Source organism: Phyllobates terribilis, unplaced genomic scaffold (genome assembly GCF_046119375.1).
Source record: "Phyllobates terribilis strain yellow unplaced genomic scaffold, ASM4611937v1 Scaffold_3__8_contigs__length_932513732, whole genome shotgun sequence".
In the NCBI taxonomy this organism is placed as follows: Eukaryota; Metazoa; Chordata; class Amphibia; order Anura; family Dendrobatidae; genus Phyllobates; species Phyllobates terribilis.
The window spans coordinates 433,693,549-433,719,276 of NW_027362763.1; the positions used below are offsets into that span (position 1 = coordinate 433,693,549).

At 38.0% G+C, this 25,728-nt stretch overlaps 1 protein-coding gene across 2 annotated transcripts in view; it reads right to left on the bottom strand.

Moving 5' to 3' along the window:
- Positions 1-236: 236 nt before the first annotated feature.
- Positions 237-25,728, bottom strand: part of BACH2 (BTB domain and CNC homolog 2) — a 302,749-nt gene continuing 277,257 nt past the window's right edge. For both annotated transcript variants that reach the window (XM_073675711.1, XM_073675710.1), the window contains 2 exons: positions 17,759-17,965; positions 237-14,571 (listed from right to left, as the gene is read on the bottom strand). In XM_073675711.1, coding sequence (XP_073531812.1) covers positions 14,095-14,571; positions 17,759-17,965 — 684 coding nt within the window. In that variant the 3' untranslated portion in view covers positions 237-14,094. The remainder of the gene's footprint in view (positions 14,572-17,758; positions 17,966-25,728) is intronic.

Sequence of the window (25,728 nt, forward strand, 5' to 3'; positions counted from 1 at the left end):
AATTCATTATAAAATTTATATTCTCGTCCCTTTGAAGTCTGACTAAACACATTATATGGGGCCATGCTGTTTGTGGTCTTGTAGTCACTTGCTTTCCAACTCAATTTCACATTTTGCTAGTTGCAAATCAATTAAAAACACCTCTTTTCATTTGACTCATCTTGGTGTTATGTCAGATGTCAATTCACTTTTTCATTTGTAGGTATCACACATGACAAGAATAGAAAAAAAAAAGATTTTAATACATAATGATATGTCTTTATTTCATCAACAGAGATGGTGTCTAGACCAAAAAAATGAGTTAACACTAGCAGTAAAATGAAATTTGCACAATACTGTATTTACACATTTTAATTCATTAGTTTATAGCATTGCATTTTCTTTCAAAAAGGTAAAAACTTTTAGTAACATATAACAAGCGTAAACAGCTCATTTTTACAAGAAAACCACAAGAAAAACCACAGTTACCTAGAAAAAAAAATAATAGACACGCTTAAGAACTAGTACAATAAAATGCTGCATTGAATTAAGTTACATCGCATAGAATCTGTGTAAAAAGTATGTAGAAAAACACCTGATGTAACCTGTTACAGTCATTGACCAGTTATGAGAGGTACGGAGGATTTTACAGGTAGATGTGTGTGAAAACTGTCCATTCTGTTTGACCTGGGGCGTAGGGAAGAAGGGGAGGTAGGGGCCTCCACTTGCATACACTGAGAAAAACCCTGTTTGACTATGGAGTTTGAAGCTTGTAAGGCAAAATAATGATAGGTGCACTTGTTTCCTATTAGTTCTACAACCGCTACAACATTTTACAATTCTGCTAGCAGAAGGTAGGGGTGTTGCTTTGGTCAGATGAGTAAGAGTCATAATTCTAGGCCTTAACAGAGCAGGAGTGAGAAGAACAAATGCGAGATCAAGCAGCCTGTTGTAAAAGAAATAAAGAACCCAAATTTTAAGATGCTCCATACAGACAGAAATTTCACTGATAAAAATGTTACACTGCAGGATTAGAGCTCTGTATTTGCACCTTCATAGAGGTGAATGAGTATAACCTAGTTTTATAATAAATTGACATTACAGTTGTGAGGATCATCGTCAGCAACAAAAGAATACCTAGAGTCAATATGTATTTAATTGCTTAGCTTTATTATACATACAAATGAGTACTTTGATTTCTCTTGGTACCTTTGAGTAACCCTTAACGGTCTTATGAATTGCCAAAGCGTCCTTGTTATCTTGGCTGTGGACGTACAACAATAAACTGGTTAGGCCTAATCATGGGAAGGACCATCCTTCCTGTGTCACGCCAGAACATACTGGGATGATAAAAACCCTCCACCCAATACATTACAGGTTTAACATTCTCAATTTTCATTAAAACTCAATTCAATAGGGAAATTCATACAAAAGAACAGCGTCAGCTTCAGTCTCAATGAGTTCACAACTGTTTTGTGTTACCTACAACCAAAAAGAAACCCCTAATTCACAAGTACCCAATAGACCCATTGGGTATCAATTAGGGACACGACAAATCAATCAGGCAACTGGTACTGGAGAAAGTTGTAATTGGAATCTGGGTTACTGCTATGGGCAAAATCAGAATGGATGCCCTAAGTAGAGGATTACCACCCAAACATGTCAGTAATATTTCCCACTCTATTAGTTTAGGTACCATATACTGAGTGTACTATGAAGTACTATCTATTTCCTACTGTCATGTCAAAGTTGAATCAGCTTACAGCAGGGAGAACACAGGCAGAATAGGGCCACTGTGCAAGAACAATATATGGGCCCCTTTGCAGTCCAATAGCTCTTCATAACGCACAATTCCACCTGCTTTGGAAGTGGACCCTCTTACCCTATGGGCCCCTGTGCAACTGTAGAGGTTGCACCAGTAGTGTGTCCACCCTCGGCTTACAGACAGACAGCAGGTACAGATATGGCACCCAAAATGAATAACTGTTCACCTTGGCAGATATTTGTTTTCATTTCCAGAAACTAAAGTGTCATAATAGAGGTCAACCAAAATCTGTCCAGGTAGTCACAATGATCGCATTTGCCTTTTTGGTTGCTTACACAAGCATATATACTGGAATCCCATGACACAGTCTAATACTACTACCCAAACATAAGTAGATCGGCATGAAAAGTATCTGTAATTTGTTTACTACATAATTATGAAACCATTTAACCTGTAAAGCACTGAAGGGTCCTGCAATAATACATTGTCTTGCACTTAAAATGAATTGGTCTCCAAATTCTGAACAGCTAAAAAAAAAAAAAAAAAGTACAGCGTGAAATGTTTTTTCAAATGTTTTGCAAAAATAAAAATTATTTCATTGCCGCATATTATGTTTTCATAAATCCTCTATTTATAAGCATGTATACTTCCTATGTACACCTATGACAGTGGGTCAATATATACTGTTATACAGCAACCTAGAGGTTGCCAAAGTCATTAAATATTACTGTATGTCTCTGTTATAAATACGTTACTTTACTGCACATATGTATATGGTAAGCAAATCATATCGCAGAGCATTATTTACAAGAAGCAGATGAATGCAGCTACAGTATATCGTTCACAGACACGCACAAAATAAACATCAGGCTTTGATGTAGGATATATCTCGGAAAATTAAAGTATTTGGCTTAAATTACTGCATATGAAAAATGAATGGAAACCAATGAATGGAAATTTTTATGTTAAATGAATTTGAGTAAAACATGCAAAATAAGTCAGGGTTTTAAAATCGCTCACAAAATAACACAATCATTTTGGTTAAGTGCATTAGTCACCTACATACAGGTGTATAGTCTTATGCTATAGTCAGTATTATAGGAGGAGGAACTAGTGATGTCTTTTATTTCTGATTTCATTGATCTCTACTGAAATGATTTGCTGGATTCTTCAACGCACAACATAGTTATGTTCTGTGCACTGATGATAAATGCAATTTTCCCAATGAGGGGAAAATAATTCCTGTTATAAACAGATTATAAAATATCTATGATGCTCAGGATAACCTATTCAGAAAGCCCCATGTGCCCCCTCTCCCCACACATGCAAAATCATGAACATTCGAGCTACTGATGGCATTGAGCTTGAATCTTGTGCCAGTATTAATAAATCTGCCTCATTGTCTTTAAATAGTTAAAACTTCTATTAAATCTAAATGTATAATATTCAATAACCTGCCATTTCTATTTGAAGAGCAGAATAAACAGTGCAATAATATGAATGGACTGGATCATTCTAACCATACATTTAATTTATTCAGCTATGTGCCATAGATATTATCAGGGGTGTAACGATCGCAGTCGCAGAGGGTGCGACCGCGACCAGGCCCATGCTGGAGAGGGCCTGCCAACGCCAATTTCACCTGGAAGTGCATCTTTGGACACATATTCAGTTAAAATTTATTGTGGTGCAGAGACCTGCGGATCCCTACAAGCAGCCGGTCACACAGAGGACAGCAGCCAGCTCCGGCTCCAGAAGAGGACATTGCGCGGTGTGGGAGTTGAGGAAGGCGAGTAGAATTGTTTCTTTTTAAAATGTGCTGGTGAAGAATGGAAGGGGCCCAACATATTATACTAAAATGGGGTCATTATACCAGATGGCTGTATTATGCCAGAATGTGGAAATTATACCAGGATGGGGACATTATACCAGAATGGGGACATTATACTAGGATGGGGGCATTATACCTGGATGGGGGCATTATACCTGGATGGGGACAATATACCAAAATGTGGTACATTATACCAGGATGGTACATACCAATTATATGGTCAAACTGAAGACTTGCAGAGTTTACAATCAAAAGCTTCACCACGACTTCAATCTCAGTGTACAGATCGCACAGTCTGTTAATGCACTTCTTTGTACCCTCTAAGCTAATGTTTTTGGGAAGAAAATAGTTAATTACATACCAATTGAAGGTTATCTAGCTCAATAACAGTAAAAGCTGTCTGCATGGTTTTAATTTTAACATTTGCAATATGCGCAGCTTAGAGGTATTCGTAACCTGCCATCTCACTAAATACCCTGCAAATGTCAGTGCCATCTTCTGAAACTTTGCATTGTGTGACTAGGTATGACTGGAATCAAAGCTATGTACCATTAAAAAACAGTCTAATAGAACTTTTGTGCATAATATCAGCTGGTGTACACCCGGGTGTCAAAGGGTTGCTAGAAGGGGCTGCAAGAAAGGGAAGGGGATCTACAAGAAGAGAACTAAACCTTTTGCAAAGGTATGCTATGCTAACAGAAGTACAGTATGTGGGCACAGTTACTGCAGTGGAATAGGTGGAACCTACACAGTATTTAATTATAAGGGATTTAGAAGACCCCGTTATACTAAAAAAGAATGATAAGCAAATAGGTAGATGACTGTTAAACAGCTCAACAATTGATCCTCTGCTCACCTTTTTTAGAGAGAGTTTTCTGTTTTACAGAAACTGATAATGTGATAAATATAGAAAGTGAACTCAAAATTTACAATGGTTTACATTTTGATCTTCCAGTATTTTGGGAGATACCTTTGAATAATGGCAACTTTTTGACATCTTAAGTGCTTTATAATATCATTTTAAATAGGTGTATCCTCTAACCAATCAATAAATATAGTTAAAGTGCTTAAGGGTTAAGCATAGCTACTCCAAAATGATTTTGATAGAGTAAGCTAATGGCATAAAATATATGTTCTCAAGTTAAACGTAATTAGTCTTTTTTTAGCATTTGTGTAGAAAATATAAATTTAGTTTTCTCCGTTCAGTATATTTATTTCAGGTTATATTTAATTCATTTATATTTATCTATAGATAAATTAATTAAATCACATGTATGTTCTGCAATTCATCCCGAGTACAGAATGAATACTACATTTTGTCACCTTCTATTGTGACTATCTTAGATGAAAATCAACAAGATTTTTCTTAGAGTCATTAGGAAGTGATCAAATTGCCCAAATTTTGACATTTTCAACTTTTAGGAAATGTCTTTTGTTCCTCATTATATGCAATAGGGTAAATATTTATTTGCAGAAATGGCATATGAAAGTGCGCTGCATGTACAGTTTTCTTATTTTCAATTCTTTTCCATTTAAGAGGTTACCCAACAACAGTATATATAAGCATTGAGCATTTCAACACCACCACTACTATTTAAGATCAGGATAGTTTGTAGTTTATTTAGATAGATATCTTTCAGCACAAATCTATTGGCTTTAATACATTTTCTATACTTTTTGTGTGGGTGACTGATGCCGGTAATTTGCAAATTAAACTTTTTACAAAACTTCGTGCCGAAGCAATTTTAGCTTAAAAACCTTTATAAGACCAAAGTAAATTAGGCAAATAGCATATTTGTAGTTAGTTTTTTTCTTTAGAAATGTTAAAAGGGGATGGGTTTTGCCCATCATAATGTTTGATAAACTATCAACAGTAGAGGTGAAGGGTCTCACCTCATTAATCCAAAATAGGTGGATTAAAATGATGTTCACAATAGTTTATGATAGTGGCAATATATTTATCAGAGGGGAAACCCACTTTACATTTCTAAAATGTCATCTATATACTTCCCATAGTCATGTAAATATATACACAATAATATACTGTATACCAAACCCAAGCAAAAATGTAAAATAATTCCTCTTTGTGTCAATCTGTGAAAGTGGAAACAAAAGGGGTTTACACTGAGGATAGTATATAACTAGAAAAAGCAAGGGAAATAACTAGCAATAGTATCATAATAATAGTAATGCCCACGAAAAAGCTAAAATTCTGGTCAAATAAAATAAAGCTACAGGCTATTTGAGGTCAGGACCCAGTTCTCTATCTTACACATTTGGCATTTATAAATGTACTTTATACTCGACATGAAAAAATGGTGAATACTATTTAATGTTAAATGATTGCTCTCTGTAAGCTTTATATTTCGCTGCACAGCAACATATTCATATTATCTGCTTGCTGCATTAACACTGGTCAACAAATGGCCATGTTGCATTTTTAATATATTTCTTTTATATTTCCAATAAATTAATATATTAATGCTTTACAATGTACACATTTAAATGGGTTGTTCCAACTGGGAAACTTATCACCTAGCTTCGACTGTCTCATAGACAATGGATTGAGCCACTGCTCCATTCTAATGCATGTTTTGTGCACCATTTCTTCATACTTCCTGCTTAGTAGACACCAAGAGAAGAAGTCATCTGGGAGCCACATAGAGAACTACTACAAACAACAGAGTATTCTAAAGCAGGGGTATGCAATATCATGAATCACACATTCTGCAAAGAGGTGTTATTCAGTTTGAACTATATGGATACCTCTTACTCTACAAAATGACTGTAGTTTTTAAAGGGGTTATCCAGGACTATTTTATTTTCCTCCTATGTGCCTAAGAACTTACAGGCAGGTAGTTGCTGACTACCTGCTTGTCGTGCATGGCGCCGATCTCTGCTGGCTCAGAGCAACCCCGGACCACTCCTGTAGCTTCCGGTGACATCACGTTGACAGAGCATCTGCTTCTCTTCTGGTCTGTTTTATTAACAGGGCATGCCTGCTGATGCCATGCTGATTGACAGCCATCTCCTTACTGCCAAACCATGGGGCATCGGCAGTCATGCCCCGGCGACAGAACAGCCTGGAAGAGGAAGTCCTGCTCATTTGACATGAAGCAGCAGAATCGTTGGTAGGAGTGGTCTGTGAACCCTTTGAGCTAGCACCAGGTAGAACAGGCAGGTAGTTAACAACTGCTTAAAGAAAGGGAAGTTTACCCCCAAAACATCACACAGGTGTGCGGGCATCTTGTTCCTCCTGGCAGTGTCTCAGCATGGAGGAGATCTCCTGTGGATCTACAGCAATGTCTATTTAAAGTAGCAGTATACACCAAAAGTGAACTACTTTTTGTATATATTCTTGTTGGACTATATTTCTTGCACTATATTGGATAAAGACATTTCTATTGAAGAAAACGTTTGCAGGGTGTTTCAATTTATAGGTAGTTAGCAACTACCTGCCTATCAGTTCTAAGCTCAATGAGAAAAAAAATAAAATGGCCCTGGATAAAGCCTTTAACCTTGATTTAGCATTTTGTTCGCAGCAGGACACTGTTACCTGATACAAGGAGATGCTAATGTTGTTTATACTGATACAATTTAAATTTGGCAACATCTGAATAGGTTGTTCTCCCTACTCCTTGAAGCATCACTTGAGGCCCTATGGTACAAGTTGACAGTGCAGCTAATTAGGCCTCTACTACTCAACACTTAAATGGTGTGTAACTTTTAGGGATTATCTGGGACAATTTTATTTTTTTTTACTATGGGCCTAAGAATTAACAGGCAGGTAGTTGCTAACTAACTGCCTGTTCTGCCCGATGCAGATGTCTGCTGGCTTCCAGTGACATCACCTCAGCAGAGCAGTTGCTTCTTTTCCACTCTGCTCTTTGGTTGGGGGGTGACTGACAATTCATGCTCACTTATAGCTGGTTCCCTGCTGCCTAACTGGAGGAAGCCAGCTGTCAATGAGGATGACATCGGCAGTCACGCCCCATTAACAAAGCAGCCTGGAAGAGGAAGAGCTGCTCTCTTGACGTGAAGCAACAGAATCGCTGGCGGGAGCGATCCGTGACTGCTCCTAGCCGGCGCCGGGTACAACAGGTAAGTAGTTAGTAACTACCGGCCTGTTAGAGCTTAGGCCCATAGAAAAAAAATAAAATAGTTCTGGATAACCACTTTAATAAATCTAATATGGCTTATAGTTTTTCATGCTGTCTATTTTTATCACATCTGTAGATACAATGTACTATATATTAAGTAGCATTCATTCTATAACTGCATATAAGCAAGTAAACTGTTAAACAGTTATAAACAGTTTAACTTAATAAATTCACTTTTACTATATTTTGACATCAGTAGATTTAACTGAAATCCAGTTTTTCTTTCCAAACTGTCCATTCTGAAAACTGATTAGACATGTAAGATCCATCCAATATAGATGTGCATTGTTCACTGGTTCTGTTATCAAGCAATACTTATTGTAAGTTAAATTAATAATGGCTACAGTTGAGTTCCCATCAACTGCTGTCAGCATACAATAGAAAAGTATAGGTATAACTAATGTACTGGCTCTCAATAAGTCGTTGTGCATGAGAATTCATTTACACTCATTTAAATTAAGCTGAAGAAAACATCATAGTACATAATACTTTGATAACTTGATGTTCCTGCGCTGAGACCCATCTCATCTGTCATGCTTCCTTACCCCTAATACAACCAAACAAATACAAATGTCTTACAAGCCTTGTCTGTTTCTTGGAGCTCCAAAAGTAGAGATTCCACATGAATACAAAGTCAAGGTGAAAAAAGAAGCAGCACATACAGTATATAAGATCGGCAGCTGGGCCCCCAGGGAAGTTGGAAAGGATAGCATCTGCTACTCTGTTAGATCAATTGCTATGCTAGCACATAAAGCTGGTACATAGATAGCAGATACCATTGCTAGCGATTACAGCACAAGTGAAAAAAGGTATAGAATCTTATTAGATGCACGGAAGAGTGAAAGAATACATGAGCTTCAAATAAACAAAAAAATAGCTTTTTAGAAAAAAAAAAATTCACATATAAAAATGAAATTTGTGAAATTATTGAGATATTAATTAAAAAAGGGAAATTGCACAATCAGAAATGTACTGTTTATCAAATTAAAGGTAATCTGACAGGTCCCTTAAATGTCCTAAATTGCCACTGTTGCGTTATATATGGCGATTACTGGTCTCTAGTAAGTTCTTATATGACGAACACAATGGTTGAGATCTATTAAAAATGAACTATTTTTTTGCTGCTCTGCATATGTAAATGAGGAAGGAGTAGTCCACCTGGTCATAGTTTCCCCCAGATTAGTCCTGCCTAAAGATCCTCTAATGAAACCTGCCTGGATGTGACTGACATACTCCGGAAAATCCTCATCATGGTAGGACTGCTAGAAATCCTGCTCATGTGATGACCATGATGGGGATTGAATTGAGGATGTCAATCATGTTCAAGGAGAATCCAAGGTGGATCTTGTCTGGGGGAACTGACAATATTGGACTACTCCTGGCTCATTTGAATATGATGAGCAGCAGAATAAGAGTTAATTGTTTAACGATAGCAATGCTTGTGTGAAACATGAAAGACCTTAGTAGAAGTATATGAGTTTGGTATGGTTAGACAAGTTTTTTTTTAAGATAATTACTTGCAGTCAAATACAGAGTAGCTAGAAGTCACTGCAGGATATATGGCATACTAAATGAGAACAAGTACCTGCAGTATATAGGGGAAGATAGATTAGGGTCATGTATAAAAGTAATACATGGCATAAAATGTTAGCAACCGAGAAGGTGAACCTAAAGAAGTGAACAGAAAAAATGACAAGGTTCATATTAATAAATATAAAAGAACATAAAGTAAAAACACTGCTAAGCTTAATGAAGTATGCGGGCATTTGCTCTTTAGCCACACCACTTAATCTTCAGTCAAGTGTTAGATACGGTGCAGAAAATCGCATAACCTTTGTACAAGTACAATATATAAACATTATGTGTACTGGAACCCCAATAAATTATATACAAAAAGAAATAAATAAAAAAAAATTACCTAGAACAGGATTCAATCTGCCGCCAGTGTCAGATCTTTGCACCACGGCAATAAATTGTTAGGGTATCTTAACAGGCATAACATTTAAATTTTTGTTGCCTCTTGATACTTGTCCTCTTAATATTTTAGAGAGTAGCTCATATAAATGAACTTTCAAGGGTAAATTAAAATACTGGTATAATAATACACATATACACAATTCCAAAGGCAAGATAGTGTACACCACAAATACTACACAATGAGTGAGGATTACACATCATAATCTAGAATACATAAAAAAACAACACATTTTTCGATTTGATTTGAATATATCACATGTGGGATTTTCCACGTGTTGTCCTATTTCTGTAAAGTAAACTTGCTTTGCTTGCCCTAAAATATCCTTTTTTTTTTTTTAAATGAAAGAAAATTACAAATTTAGAGATTAAGTAGCCACCAAGTCTCTAGCACAAACCTGAATTATTGGAAACTTGTGATGCAACATAGAAAATAAAATTTTAAGAAATATTTTCGCTTGTTAACTTTTTAACATTTAATTGACACAAGATATAGGATTTTTACCACTATCACCAAAGTGTCATAAGTTATAAATTTAACACGGACATGAATGATTATATAATTCTTCTTAAAGGGAATCTGTCAGCAGATTTTTGTTACCTCATCTGAGAGCAGCCTGATGTAGTAAAGAGAAGCTTTATCCAACGATGTATCACTTAGTTTACTGGGTGCATCCGTTCTCACACAATCAGAGCTTTTAGGTTTAGAATGAAGCAGAGCTGAGAAAGCTAACCCCGCCCACACCAGGCTCTCTGTTTATCAAGTCCATAGACAGTGAGGTGCTTATCACAGGAGGGGGCGTTGCCGGCAGTGTAGTCAAGCAGTATTAATTTCTTAGTGATAAATCCTTCACAGTTTGTAAACAACAGCAAGCACTTTGACAAGTGACACATCCCTGAATTCTTTGTTTCAGCCTCTATCTCCTGCTGTCTTTAGTTTACACATTAAAAACCTGCCGACAGCTTCCCTTTAACAGAAACTTGCAGTCAATGCACAAAATGCTGCCAAGCAGGTCAAATAGTAAAAGTGGGAAGAGGTTCTGTCTTAATAGTTTCAAGACATTAGGCCTTCAAAACCATATATATAAAATTTATCATGTGAATCTTATGCAAGAGCTAAATAAGAAACTAAATAAAAACAAGATTCTAACAAACCTCTGGTGTTGGACATTCTACTAAAATGAGATTTTATAGGGATCCAACCAGAACAACAGAAGTCTTCTCTATTAACTTTTCTTGGATTTTGTTAAGTTATACAACCAGTAATTCTGCCAATTCAATACAATCTTTTATCATCCAACCCAAAATGTAAACCTTAATGTATAATTAATGTACTATTATTATTTTTTTAACCTGGAAGCCTATAGGTTACCGATGGCTTATATCTGGCTGACCGATACATCGGACATAAGTATTTTTTTCGGATTAAGGAAAATTCACATTTGTAATCCAATACCTGATCACTTGTATCAAGACACTTGGGGTGTCACAGGGGTCTACTATGGCTAAATGGTAAATATATACTTATTAATTCTCATTCTGCTTTCTGTTGTACCCAATCTAGAGTCTAAAAAACCTAGTCCAACTGCCCAAACTCATTCAGGAAAGGAAGAGTTCCCAACAAAATGCACAAATAAACCTTTTGTCTTTTTTATACAAATTACTTAAAGGGAATCTGACAGCTGTTTTTTTTCTATGTAATTTGAAGACCGCAGGAGATATGGGCTGAAACACAGAATTCAGGGATGTGTCATTTATTATACTGTGTGCAGTTGCTTACTTACATACAAGGCTTTATCACTAGGAGATTATCATTGCTTGGTCTGATGGGCACCTGACTGCTAGTCTGTCTCCACCCCCTCGTGTGATAAGAATTCACTGTCAATAGACAATGTAGATAGAGAGCCTGGTGTGGGAGGGATCAGCTTTCTGAGGTCTGCTGCATCTAACAACTCTGATAGTGTCACAGCTGCTGCACCCAGTAAACTAAGTGATACATCACTGGAATCAGGGTCACTTTTCTTAAATTCTGCTGCTCTCAGATGAGGAAGCAAAAACCTGCTGACAGATTCCCTTTAACTACAGAAAGATGTTTTGGCCAATATCTGGTACCATACTATTTTTGATGTACAATGGCTGATGGCAATACACATTTAAAAGACAAAAAATGGCTGTAAAATGAATGTTTGCTTTTTTGACTAAGTTATCTAGAAGTGAAAATGCTACAAGTTAGATTTTCGGTTTAGAAAGTCCATCGGTCCTCACATAGTTGGAATGGGCTATTGTAGGAAAATGCATGTTATACATGTGGTATGCTTCAATGTGGAGCACAGGTGAAATCATGCATTGGATTAATATGACATATGTATTGCATTAATGCAACACGCTCCCTCTAAACTTACTTTGATATTATGATCGTTACAGCACTCTATGCCATCAATACAATGTAATGAAGAGTGTGGGTTTGTCATACAGACTGTAAAAGGGATGTAACAAGAGGGGACAACACATTACCTACGTACGGATCCGATTCTTTATAGTCCTTCTTTAGCATAGTAAACTGTGAGACTTTACTTGTATGGCTTTTAGGCCATCTGATAATACTTCATGGTTTTCGCTAACTATAACACTATCAGATAATTGTGGAAGAAACATTTGGAGTATTAGTTATAATTCTCATAATGCAGAGATTTCCAAGTAAAAGTACGGTAGATAGTATTACTAACACAGTATAAAACAGTCTTTCATTAATCATTACCCCAATCATTCTAATGTGGTGGAAGCAATTCTGACCGTCTCGATACTTAATATTCTAGAATGGGGTACAGATGGATGGATAGAAGGCATTCTTTGACACCTGACAGTATTTGGGGAGAATCTGAATAACATAGTCACTACTTATTCAAGCTAAAAACCGCAAGTGTGTATTTCGATATACTCAATAGCAATTTCATTGTCATTTTATGTTACATGCAAAGCAGGGAAATGAGGCAATACACGTTGCCAAGCTTAATAAACTGACAGACTGCTGCAGCACATATGCGCACTACATGGTCAATATTTCAATATACATCTGAGCTGCCTTGCGTCACATTTGCATAGCAACAATTCAAACGAACAGTTAATTCTGCGGTTTTTACGTTTTTGATATCTAAATACCAGCAATACAGCATATCCTCATGAGATCCAACATAGGAGTTGTTTGTGGCCATGTCATTAAGGAAAACACCCAGGGAAACCAGGATAAGATTCTTTCTAAAAACAGAATATAAAACTAATTTTGAAACAAAAAAAAAGTATAATGTGTTAAAAACATGTTCTAGAATTCCTGCATTTGTTAATATGAGGTATGTGATTTTCATTGGTTTGATGGACTGCAAACTCCCTTTGTCGGCATTCTTACTTTTTCATATATTTAACCTACAGAAATCCGGAGATGACATCAATCCAAGTTCATTCTTCAGAACAGTTTTAACGTACCAGGGTCTAGGGAAATTCTGAATTGAAATTTTACACTGTATGGTAAATGCAATATTTGGCAAGAAAATGTTCCTAATATCCTGAGTATTTTCTTTCTTTTTTTTTTGTTTTCTTTGTTATACAAACAATGCATATGTAGTCATGTTAAATTTACACACAACAGCAAAACTCAGTGCATGTGGCTAGGAGAAGCTCAGTAAGAAAACGTACAAAAGTACGGCTTGATTGAAATGGAGACTGGCGCTGTGTTGCGCTAAAAGCTCATGTGTAATAATAAAAAAAAAATAGAAAAAAAAATTCCAATACAGCGGTTTATAAATAATTAAAAACTAAATGATAGTGTCAGACTGAAAAATAAAATATAAGAAGCAGTCTGTGGCATCAATGACATAAAAAGGAATGTAGGGTATTATATGAACAGAAATAAAGAGTTGACTTCCAGTTTTAGGTTGTGAACATCGAGGGATGCGTGGACTTTTTGCATATGGACATAGAACCTATATACAGTTCACCTATAAAATCTTGATTAGCGGTCTTTAATGAAAATAAATGAACATTCTGAGGAAATTCCTGAGATAGGTTTTGTGACTGAGTCACTGAGAATATAAGCTGCTGTCGGGTCTTCATGAGTATTAAATCCATCCCTGTTAAGATCTGAAATTAGAATACATTAACAAATATCATAGAACACAAGGAGGACAGTGCAGCCACTGTCTTGTCCCCCTTGCCTGAGCAAGGTATAGCACCATCGTGAAAGGATCTCCAACTTTCAGAGAGGAGGAAAATACTTATAAAACAGTATTGCTGCTAAGACTGCTGTAGTGTGCACCAATAATGTTTTCTGGAGGCAGTGGCAGCCAAAGGCTGACGGGTGACTTCTGGTTGACCATGCGGTTGTAACATCACTAGGAGAAATCTTTCCTTGGTTGTTCATCCGTTGTACATTTCTCGGTCATCTCCTGACAGAAGTCTACTGTCACTGTTTGGCTGTTCTGTTCCAAACACGTCTCCCTCTCTGAGTAAGTACCAAGCTCTGATCCCTCCACACTTCTTGCTATACAATTCTCTGGCATGCTGTTTGAAATTGAGTGGCCTCCAAGCTGAACTTGACCTAGCTCGTTGCAGCACTGCATGTTTTCTCCAACGTCCTGGGACGTGATAAGTTTTTGCTCTATTCTTGCTGGTAAAGGGTTGAATGCAGCAGCTGTTGGTAGATCCATAGGCCTCAAAACAGGACAGTACCTGTGAAGAGCTTGGATCTGTTCTGGACTTTGAATATCTCTACATACTTCTTGGGATAGGCAAGAGAAGTTGTCTAGTAGCTCTCCCATGCAGGCCTTTAGCTGGTTCCTTTCGGTTAATAGCTTTTCTTTTTCACATACCTAATGGAAAAAAAGAAAGTTCATTAATTGCAAACCTCTGTATTATCACATACACCTGAAACAAGTCTTAAGATGTATTAGCATGAAATCTACCCTACTTTACGCTAGCTTCACTATCCGAGAGAAACAAACTGATCATCCTTGTTGCATCATTTTTTTTCTCATCCTTTTTTTCTCACTGGAGTAGGTAGACTTACCTTTTTTATCCATTGCCTCTTAACAATGTATCAATTAACCCCTTTACCACCTTGAATTTTCCTGTTTTGGCGTTTTCGTTTTTTGCTCCATGTCTTCCCAGAGTCATAATTTTTTTTTATTTTTTGGTCAATATGGCACGTGGGAGCTTGTTTTTTGTGGGACGAGTTGTACTTTTGAACAACACCATTGGTTTTACCATATCGTGTACTGGAAAATGGGAAAAAAAAATTCAAAGTGTGGAGAAATTGCAAGAAAGTGCAATTCCACAATTTATTTTTTTACCATGTTCGGAGTTTAACAGCGGCATTTAACATGTTAACAACTGCGGGTAGATCGCGATTCCATCTGTGGCTGTTAGCGGCACATGTCAGCTGTACAGATTAGCTGTCATGTTCCCGAAAACATGCGGTCTCAGCGCCAGAGCCCGCATGGAGTGCAGGGTTATGACCTTGGACGTACTCATACGTCCAAGGTTGTAAAGGGCTTAAAATGGGATGAAACTCAGATGGAACTATGAAGCTACCAAGTCTGTCTTACTAGTTTCACTTGTGTCTCACGGATCCCCATAGACTTTAATGGCCAAGTCTGATCCACGAAATGGATGACAATAGGACATGCTCTGAGTCTGCCGACCGCACACATGGACCTATTGTTAAAACTGATGTGTCTGAAATTGTACGAGTCAGTGCACTGTCCGAGAAAACACAGAACTAGAACGTTTCATGTGGATGTATGAATGTAGCCTAAATTTGCAATGTATGTTATTTTAAGCCATGCATAAATCACTATATATGTGCACGTGACAAGGGGCGCATGGCAATGCCATCATGCACTCCCGTCGCTTGCACACTGAAGTCAACTGCTGGCTTCAGAAGAGGTCACCGCGCTGCGGGGGAGCAGCGGGAGTGGGCGGGGGAGGTGAGTAGAATTTTTAGGCATTAAAAAACAGCAGTAGAATGGGGGAGATATACCAGGATAGAGGATACATATATACCAGGATGGGGCCCAGGATAAGGGACATATATACCAGAATGGGGGATATATATACCAGGAAGGGGCCCAGGATAAGGGACATATATACCAGAATGGGGGATATATATACCAGGATGGGGAGCCTATATTTCAGGATGGAGGTCATATAGACCAAGATGGGGCAAAGATGATTGACATATATACCAGGATGAGGGACATACAGTATATACTAGGATAGCGGACATATATACCAAGAAAGAGCCCAGGATGGGGGACATCACTACATAATGGGGGAGGGTGGAAATTTGAATGCCCTTAAAGGATTTAGAACGGTACAAGGGCTCATACATCTAGCCAACATGGGGGGGCGGTCCAAGTTTTGCACTGGGCTCCATCAGACCGTAGTTATGCCACTGCGTGCTATGTACACACGTGTATGTACAGGGCTGTCTCTGTGTAAACAGCACATGCTGCCGCTCCTTCGTCCCTTAATTTGGGGTCTCATGGATTGAACCCTGATCATTTGAAAATAAGTGGCCATTCTTATAAATAACCACATGTTCTTATTGTCCTTGTTACATTTAATATAGTCACCTCTTTAAGTCCTATTAAATACCTTTAGTCCCTTAGTTTCTCAGCAAATCTTGGCTTTTATGACAAACATGTTATTTTTTTTCTTTTTACTTTTTTACTGTCATATTATAGGACCCATGACGTTATTTTTTTTGTAGTGACAGTCGTATAAGGGCCTGTTATTTTCAGGATAACTTGTGTTCGTCAGTAGAATCATTTTATTGCACATATGTTTTATTAACTTCAATTAACTCTTAATTGGGAGGAATACAAAAACAGCAATTCTGCCACTTTTTTTGCATTTTAAGCTATTCGCCGTGCAGCACAAGTAAAGTGTTAACCTTATTCTGTGGGTCAGTACGAACATGGCGATACCATATTTATACAGCTTTATTTATGTTTCATTATTTTGTACAATAAATACAAACTTTGAGAAAAAATCACTTGTTTTTGGGTCGCCATATTCTGAGGGTCCTGAGTTTTACAACTTTTCGTCAGCGGAGCTTATTTTTTGGGTGACAAACTGCAGTTTTCGTTGGTACCATTTAGTGGTATGTGCAGCTTTTTTATCACGGTTTATTACACTTTTTTTTTGGAGGCAAAATTAACAAAAAACTTTTTTTCTGAATTTTTTTTTTTTTAAATTGGCACGCTATCTTTATTCATTGGGTTGATATGCTTACAACTTACCAAACCTTTTTGATGGTATTTTAGGTTTTGATACTTTTAAACAAAAAAAAGAGACTTTTTAAACAAAATATTTTTTTTGCTCACCATATTCTGAAACTCCTAACTTTTTCATTTTTTTGTAGACTGTGAGGATTTGTTTTTTTTGCGGGAAACGCTGTACTTTTTACTGGTACTATTTTTGGGTTTATATTACTTTTTGATCTCGTTTTCTTTCAATTTTTTGTAGGGTTCATTGAAAAATATTCTGAAATACCTTTTTAATTTTTTAGAACTCACCATGCAGTATAATTGAAATGCTAACTTTATTATAATATTGTTTTTTATTTTTTACTACTTCTCCTGTGTTTAAATACTGCTGGAACATACTTGTTATAGTGCACCTCTTTGTGTTTTTTCCATTCCTTGTTAGAATGGGAATTTATTACTATGTTTAATGCTATCTGCTCTTTTTTTTCAATAAATGTGCCAATATGTCAATTTTATGCAACTAAGTGCGCCAGATCAATAAATTTTGTCACCTAATAAGCACAAAAAAATCCAACACAGTAATTCTGCCCAAATGTGTTCAGTTCTCTGTGGGACACTGACAGATAGATTCCTCCTATTGTGCTGACTAGCCCCCCAAAAATCAGGGCGCTGGAAGCGTTACAGCCTAAATCTGAAAAATAATATGCAGCTCAATATGCTTATGTTCATATCAATATGTAAATTCATGGTCCTATCTTATTCCACAAGGATGGTATGGAGTGCTCACCAGCTTATGTATTTCACATTCTAAATTCTGTATACAGTCGAGTTTCCTCTTGCGACAGCGCTGTGCAGCTATTCTGTTCTTGCTTCGCCGCCGAATGTCATGAATGAATTCCAACTGTTCTGAGGTCAGCTTGTGCATTTTTATCATCATCTGGAAATCATTGCGTGGAAGATCTGTGATTTGATCAATTGGAAAGGGCAGCTTAACCTACAAGAGAGAAGAAGAGTGTCCAGAAAAGTTCTAGAACAAACATTTTTGGATTTCACACCTGCAGTAAACGTCTAGTTTTGCTTTTTAAAGCAAGCAAAAAGGTCCATAGCCTAGATGAGGTTATAAAACCCTAAACTAACTATAACATAGATCTACAGAAAATGAACAAAAATTCACTTACAACACTTCATTTGGATAAATCTTAGGGAACTACACAGAAATTCAAGGATAGGAATCAACCTTAGTTAATGTAGTACTTTTCTATTAAAGTGAAAATCCATAGTTATAATGCTAAATATTCTTATAGGGCTTGGAGCAGAGTTTTTCACTCACTTAGCTACATAGTTTCCAGTCACATAAAGGTTTCCCAAGGTCATATTAGACTAGGGCACATCAGCATGCATAAGTAAGAGTGTGCCCATGTAACTCTAAAAACATGAAAAAAAACAGAGAAACTAGGAGTTTCTTGTACAAAAATATAACAAAATCTTTATTAAATACACATGTATACATATTAGCAAGAAGATAATAAGGGTAAAGCAGTGTGCATAAAGAGCAGTGTCAGGAAACCCCCCCCACAGAACAAAAAAACTGGACAGAGGTTATCTATGATTGTATACTAGGTATGGGCCGGGAAAAGCGGAATATTTAAGCCTAATCATAACAGGTTAATCCAGGTAGTGTATATATAGTAAGTAATAGGAGTATAAGCATACAGTGTGCCTGCTAAAATACAAACTCCCAGGGCCACCATCAACACATATATAAGTACCAGAGTATTGTACCACAAAGCCTAAGACCGCTTACCCTAATTGTAGTGTCCCAAAGACCCTCAGACCGGTAGCTTGGGAAGACGCCAATCCACCCCAGCTACCGGTCTGAGGGTCTTTGGGACACTACAATTAGGGTAAGCGGTCTTAGGCTTTGTGGTACAATACTCTGGTACTTATATATGTGTTGATGGTGGCCCTGGGAGTTTGTATTTTAGCAGGCACACTGTATGCTTATACTCCTATTACTTACTATATATACACTACCTGGATTAACCTGTTATGATTAGGCTTAAATATTCCGCTTTTCCCGGCCCATACCTAGTATACAATCATAGATAACCTCTGTCCAGTTTTTTTTGTTCTGTGGGGGGGGTTTCCTGACACAGCTCTTTATGCACACTGCTTTACCCTTATTATCTTCTTGCTAATATGTATACATGTGTATTTAATAAAGATTTTGTTATATTTTTGTACAAGAAACTCCTAGTTTCTCTGTTTTTTTTTATAGTTTCCAGTCACCCAGCAGTAATAAAGTTAAATTATAAAACATTGGCTGTCTGTAGCCACCAGCAAGGTGAGCTTAACGCCTATGTAGATATACAACTAATATTGAACTCAAAGAAAGGTGTACAAATCTGTTTGCACTGAGCTCCTGCCAGTGGCGGCTGCAAGCATTTGTAATGATCACCAACCCCCACAGAACATGTGTTGTCTGAACCAATAAAAAGTATGTAAGATTAGAGAAGAAACACTTTCATGACGAGTTTATGGTGCTGATATGTATTATACTGCAGCATTTTCCATATGTTGATATCTGATGTAATTGTTTAATGTGATTAATGCCCCTCTATGCACTTGTGTAGAGAAAGAGAAAGTAACAGTGTAGATGCAGGGCACAGTAGAGTTGACAGCTAGCCAGCCCTACAGTGGGGAGGAATTATGGGGAGTTAGAAGACAGCTACTTCCTGGTTAGGGTAATTCACCATGTAGTAGTGAAGAGAAGAGAGGGAAGTCAGTCACTGGGAATGTGATAGAACTGGCCACATACTGTGTGTGAGTGCAAGGAAGAGATTTTCTGAGGTAGCAAGCCCTATAACTGTACTGGATAAAGTGGCAGACTTGATTTTAATATGGCCAGTGCACCCTGGATACTGGGAACTGGAACACACAAGAAAGTAGAGCTCAGCTGCGTATGGCCAGGAGCCCAAAGAAGTATACCTGTGAGTTGTGGGTAACCCTGAGACACTACAGGCGAAGACGGGTTGAAGAAGAAATGTGTAGGCCTGACCTGGGAGTCTTAGTGAAGAAATAATGGACTTGTCCGGCCTGAGCATGGGTAGTGCATGGAAATGGGCCGTGTTCAGTGAAGGGCAGATAGAAAGAATGGAGTATTCAAGTCAAGCATGCTGTGTTGCGGAGATGTTATTTACAAGTGATGTGCTGCCACATTGAAACAATATGTTTGTACCTCTGTTTAAAACAGATGTGAACCACCAGCTTTGTTCCTACTACCTACTGTATACAGTATATGTTACATCAGCTCAAACAGTAAAGTTCACTTTATTCTTATGAAATGGCCTGAATCCTTCCTTGCTAATGCACTAAGAACCATTATCACTGCGGCCTAGGGTCGTGACAGAACACCTCGACCTGTGCCACCCTTACAAGTACACCAGTGTCCTTCTCAGATATAATATCAAATGATAGCTGCCACTAGAGTAACAAATGCAACTAGCTGGTGATGTGGATCATGTCACTCAAAATAGTTACACTGTGCAGTTTCACTGACTGCAGTATCCATAGTGCTTCTTAGTGAATTTCCTATGTAATAATGCATTCTAAAGCATGACATTGCGTGGACAATACATGCTTAGTGCTTCCTATTACACGTTGTACAACCCGATGTAAAATCTATTGCTCCATATAAATTAGTCATTAGGAAAATTGTATATGTCTATTGGCTGCACAGCTAGTAGTCAGTTTCCATTTTCTGGCTTAATGTAACTGAGGAGCTATCCAATATGTGGGTTAGCTGTTGTGTGTTCTGCTCTACACATCTGTAAAACAATGTGGTTAGAGGGGGCATTTACAGAGCTCATGAATACATGTGTGATGTGCGTTCTGTGCCAATCACAGGTAAAAAAAAACAAAAAAAAACTTCTAAGCACTGTACAGCAGCTCCAAAGCAGTGGATTGAGTCAGTGAAGTATTGGGCATGCCTAAATTTGCCAAAAGAAACCTGGAATTCTAGTATTCGGCTACTTCTCAAACAATTTCTGAGATTTGTTGCTTTGCACAACTTGGTGCCAGAGTCTTTTCTTCTCTCACATGTGCTGGCCTTGCGGAAGTTATCGATACAGACCTCACTGCCCTCGTCTGAAATCCTGGATGATTCCCCGAACCCTTCTGAAATGCTTCTCAGCATCCAACTAATGTTTTAAGAAAAACTTAAACTTAAAGCGCATCTGTTAGCAGGATTGTGCTCAGTAGACTACATACACTGTCAGGTGGGCGACATTACACTGATTAAAATGATACCTTGGTTGATGAAATCTGTCCTGTGGTCCTTATGTAATCTTTACTTTCAGTTTGGAGATAATGATATGCTCATGCTCCGGGGTGGCCTGTGGGGTGGGGCCTTCTGTGGTGCTCTGCTTATGTATTCATCTGTATGCTCTTATGACAAGTCATTGATTGTTCAGTGACCTGCCTCCTATTTTATATAATGCATCTAGTAGCGCGGGGCTAGGTAAAATAGAAGGTAGGTCAGTGAAGGTACAGTGAGCTGTCATAAGAGCATACAGATGAATATGTAAGCAGAGTACCAGATGGGCGGCCTGTGGGAGGCGCTCTATCTGGTACTCTGCTTACATATTCATCTGTATGTTCTTATGACAGCTCACTGCACCTTCACTGACCTGCCTTCTATTTTACCTAGCCCCGCGCTACTAGATGCATTATATAAAATAGGAGGCAGGTCACTGAACAATCAATGACTTGTCATAAGAGCATACAGATGAATACATAAGCAGAGCACCACAGAAGGCCCCACCCCACAGCACGAACATATCATTATCTCCAAACTGAAAGTAAAGATTACACAAGAACCACAGGATGGATTTCATCAACCAAGGTATCATTTTAATCAGCCTAAAGTCGTCCACCTGACAGTGTTTGTGATTTACTAAGCACAATCCTGCTGACAGGTGCACTTTAAGCAGGCACTTTCAGACATATTTAAGAAGGTATCTTGGGTCAAGGAGTCTTTGACAGAGATATTAAAACCGATGAGCTAATCAAAACCCTGGAGAATGACTGGCATGACTTGGAGAAATATAACAGTAATCTGGAAGTTCTAGACCTCAAAATAGATGACTTTGAGAACTTCTCTCAAAGGGCTAACCTTCCTGAGAGCTTCACTAATCCTAAAAAGAGAAACACTATCTTTAACCCTTTACCAACTAGGCAATTTTTACACTTTTGATTTTTCCTCCATTTTCCAAGAATTACAACTTTTTTATTTTTCTGTCGATGTAGCCCAATATAGCCACGTGAGAGTTTGTGATTTGTGGGACAAGTTGTACTTTTGAATGACTCCATCTATTTTATGATATGGTGTACTTGAAAATCATGTGATGTACTGGAAATCAGGAAAAAAAAAATTCCAAGTGCAGCAAAATAGAGAAAAAAGCACAATTGTGTTTTTTTTTTCTAACAGCATTCATTATACGGTAAAAATGATGTGATGAGTTGATTCTCCAGGTGAGTACGATTATGGCGAATCTAAACATGTATTTTTATATTTATTAAAAATAGTGAAAGAAAATTTGGAAATGTATAAAACGAAATTTTTTTTACTTGTGTTGCCATCTTATCAGAGCGATAACGTTTTCAATTTTCTGTTGATGGGGCTGTGTGAGGGCTTGTTTTTTGTGGCCCGAGCCAATGTTTTTACTGATACCATTTTGGGTACATACGATGTTTTGATCACCCTTTATTGTATTTTTTTCTGCCGTTGCAGCGGCTGAAAAACCACAATTCTGGCATTTTGATTGTTTTTCTTGTTCCGACATTTACTTATTGGGTTAATGAATTTGATATTTTGATAGATCAAACTTTTACGAATGTGGACATACCACTGTGGTGAAGCGGCTTGCTCGGCTGTACACAGAGGGAGACATGGAACACTATCTCTTTAAGTTTTGGGTTGGTTTATTAAAATAATGTCATAAACCACCCTGGAGTCTATAAAGTAAACACAGCCCATTCGGCATAACAGCAAAACAAAATAGAAAGTCACAGCACCATCCATATATCGGCCGGGGTCCGGCCACTCAGGGTTTAACCACACATGGTTCAGCACAATACATGCAATCTCCTCTGTGGGGCAAGCCTCTCCGGATACTGAACAACACCTGAGTCACAAGGCTGGCTATTCATAGCCCAGACCACACCCTGGGGTGGAGATATGGTGAATGGCTCCCTGCTCGCACTATGGCCATTCAGAACAAAACATGCCCTTTTAAATATGGTCGATTAACCCTCTCTGCACCTACCATGCAGGAGAAGACTTCCATGTTTCACATCACTGAAACTAATAGCCTCAGTGAAACAAATCTCCCCTCCAGTATTCTGACAGTGACTTTGTCAACCACATACAGTCAAGGCCAAAAGTGTTGGCACCCTTGAAAATTGTTGCAATTAAGCATTCTTTGTTATACACTTTTTATGTCCTTTGTGTGTATTGGAACAACACAAAAAAACTGAGAAAAGAGGAAAATATGATATAATTTCACACAAAATCCCAAAAGTCCACCGGAAAAAAACTGTTGTCACCTTTCCAAAAATGTGGGTAAACAACTTTGTTTCAAGCATGTGATGCTCGTTCAAACTCAACTGTGGGAAGTAACACGTGTGGGCAATATAAAATTCACACCTGAAACCAGATAAAAAGGGGAGAAGTTAACTCAATCTTTGCATTGTGTGTCTGTGTGTGCCACACTAAGCATGGAGAACAGAAAGAGGAGAATAGAACTGTCTTAGGACTTAAGAACCAAAATTGTTGAAAATATCAACAATCTCAAGGCTACAAGTTCATCTCCAGAGAACTTGATGTTCCTTTGTCAATAAGTTTACAACCCATGGCACTGTAGCCAATCTCCCTGGACGTGGACAGCAGAGAAAAATTAATGAAAGGTTGCAAAACAGGATAGTCTGAATGGTGGATAAGCAGCCTCAATCAAGTTCCAAAGAAAATCAAGCTGTCCCGCAGGCTCAGGGTGCATCAGTGTCAGTGCGAACTATCGACATTTGAATGAAATGAAACGCTATGTCAGGAGAACCAGGAGGACCCCACTGCTGACACAGAGACATAAACCAATCTAGACTGTAGTTTGCCAAAATGTATGAGTAAGCCAAAATCCTTCTGGGAAAGCATTTTGTGGACAGATGAGACCAAGATAGAGCTTTTTGGGAAAGCACGATTCTACTGTTTACCAAAAACGGAAAGAGGCCTGCAGAAAAAAACACAGTACCTACAGTCAAATATGGTGGCGATTCAAAGATGTTTTGGGGTTGTTCGGCTGCCTCTGGCACTGGGTGCCTTGACTGTGTTGTAAGGTATCATGAAATCTGAAAATTACCAAAAGGACTTTGTGTCGCAAAGTAGTGCCCAGTGTCAGAAAGCTTGATTTGCCTGCTAGGTCATGGGTATTCCAGCAAGGACAATGACGCCAAACATATTTCAAGAAGCACCCAGAAATGGATGGAAACAAAGCACTAGAGAGTTATGAAGTGGCCACCAAGAGTCCTGATCTAAATCCCATTGAACACCTGTGGAGAGATCTTAAAATTGCTGTTGGGAGAAGGCACCCTTGAAATATGAGAGATCTGGAGCAGTTTCCAAAAGAATAGTGTTCCACAATTCCAGTTGAGATATATTAGAAGCTTGTTGATGGTTATAGGAAGTGATTGATTGCAGTTATCTATATCAAAGGGTGTGCAACCAAATATTAAGTTGAAGGTGCCAACCATTTTGTCTGTACCATTTTTGGGGTTTTGTGTGCAATTATGTCCAAGTTGCCTTTTTTTTCTCTGTTTTTTTTGTGTTGTTCCAATACACACAAAGGAAATAAACATGTATATAACAAAACGTGTAATTGCAATAATTTTCTGGGAGAAATACTTCATTTTCTGGAACTATTTCAATGGTGCCAACACTTTTGGCCATGACTGTTTTTTATTTATTAATTTTTAATGGGAGAAAAGGAGTTGATTCGGTCTTTTATATTTTTTTATTTTTTCATATTTTGTATTTAAATCTAAAAACTTTTCACTGTATTTATTAGTCCCCTTAGGGGACATGAACCTGTGATCATCTGCTTGCTTGTGCTATGTATAGCAATACCACAGTATGTCATGACAACCCATTGCATTGTGGGCGTGCTGATGGGCAGTTAGCACAGCACATCCACTGTGTATTTGTATCTGTGCTTTGTATATACATATGAGTATATGTATGTGCTCTGTGTATAGTATATACATACGGTATATGTTTGTGTCTCATGGTTATAGGAAGTTTCGCCCCCAGCAAGTTCGCCCCCAGGTACATTTCGCCCCCGCACATTTCGTCCCCAGGAAGATTCGCCCCCGCACGTTTCGCCCCCGTACCGGGGCGAACTGGGGGCGATATGTGCGGGGGTGAAATGTGCGGGGGCAAAACATCCAGGGGGCCAAATGCTGGGGGCGAAATGTACCCGGGGGTGAATTGCTCGGGGCGAAACATCCAATTCCTGTTTAAAACAAGCCTTTGTACTGGATTACGATTGCGTGCATTTACAGAACTAGCAGTATAGGTCTGATTCTTCCATATAAACATTAAAGGCATTTCAGACTACTGTAATGTGGTTGGTCAAGAAATTGTGACCACCTGTCAGTTACATAAAAAACATAGGCCATGCCATGCAATGTAACACATAACAGAAAATT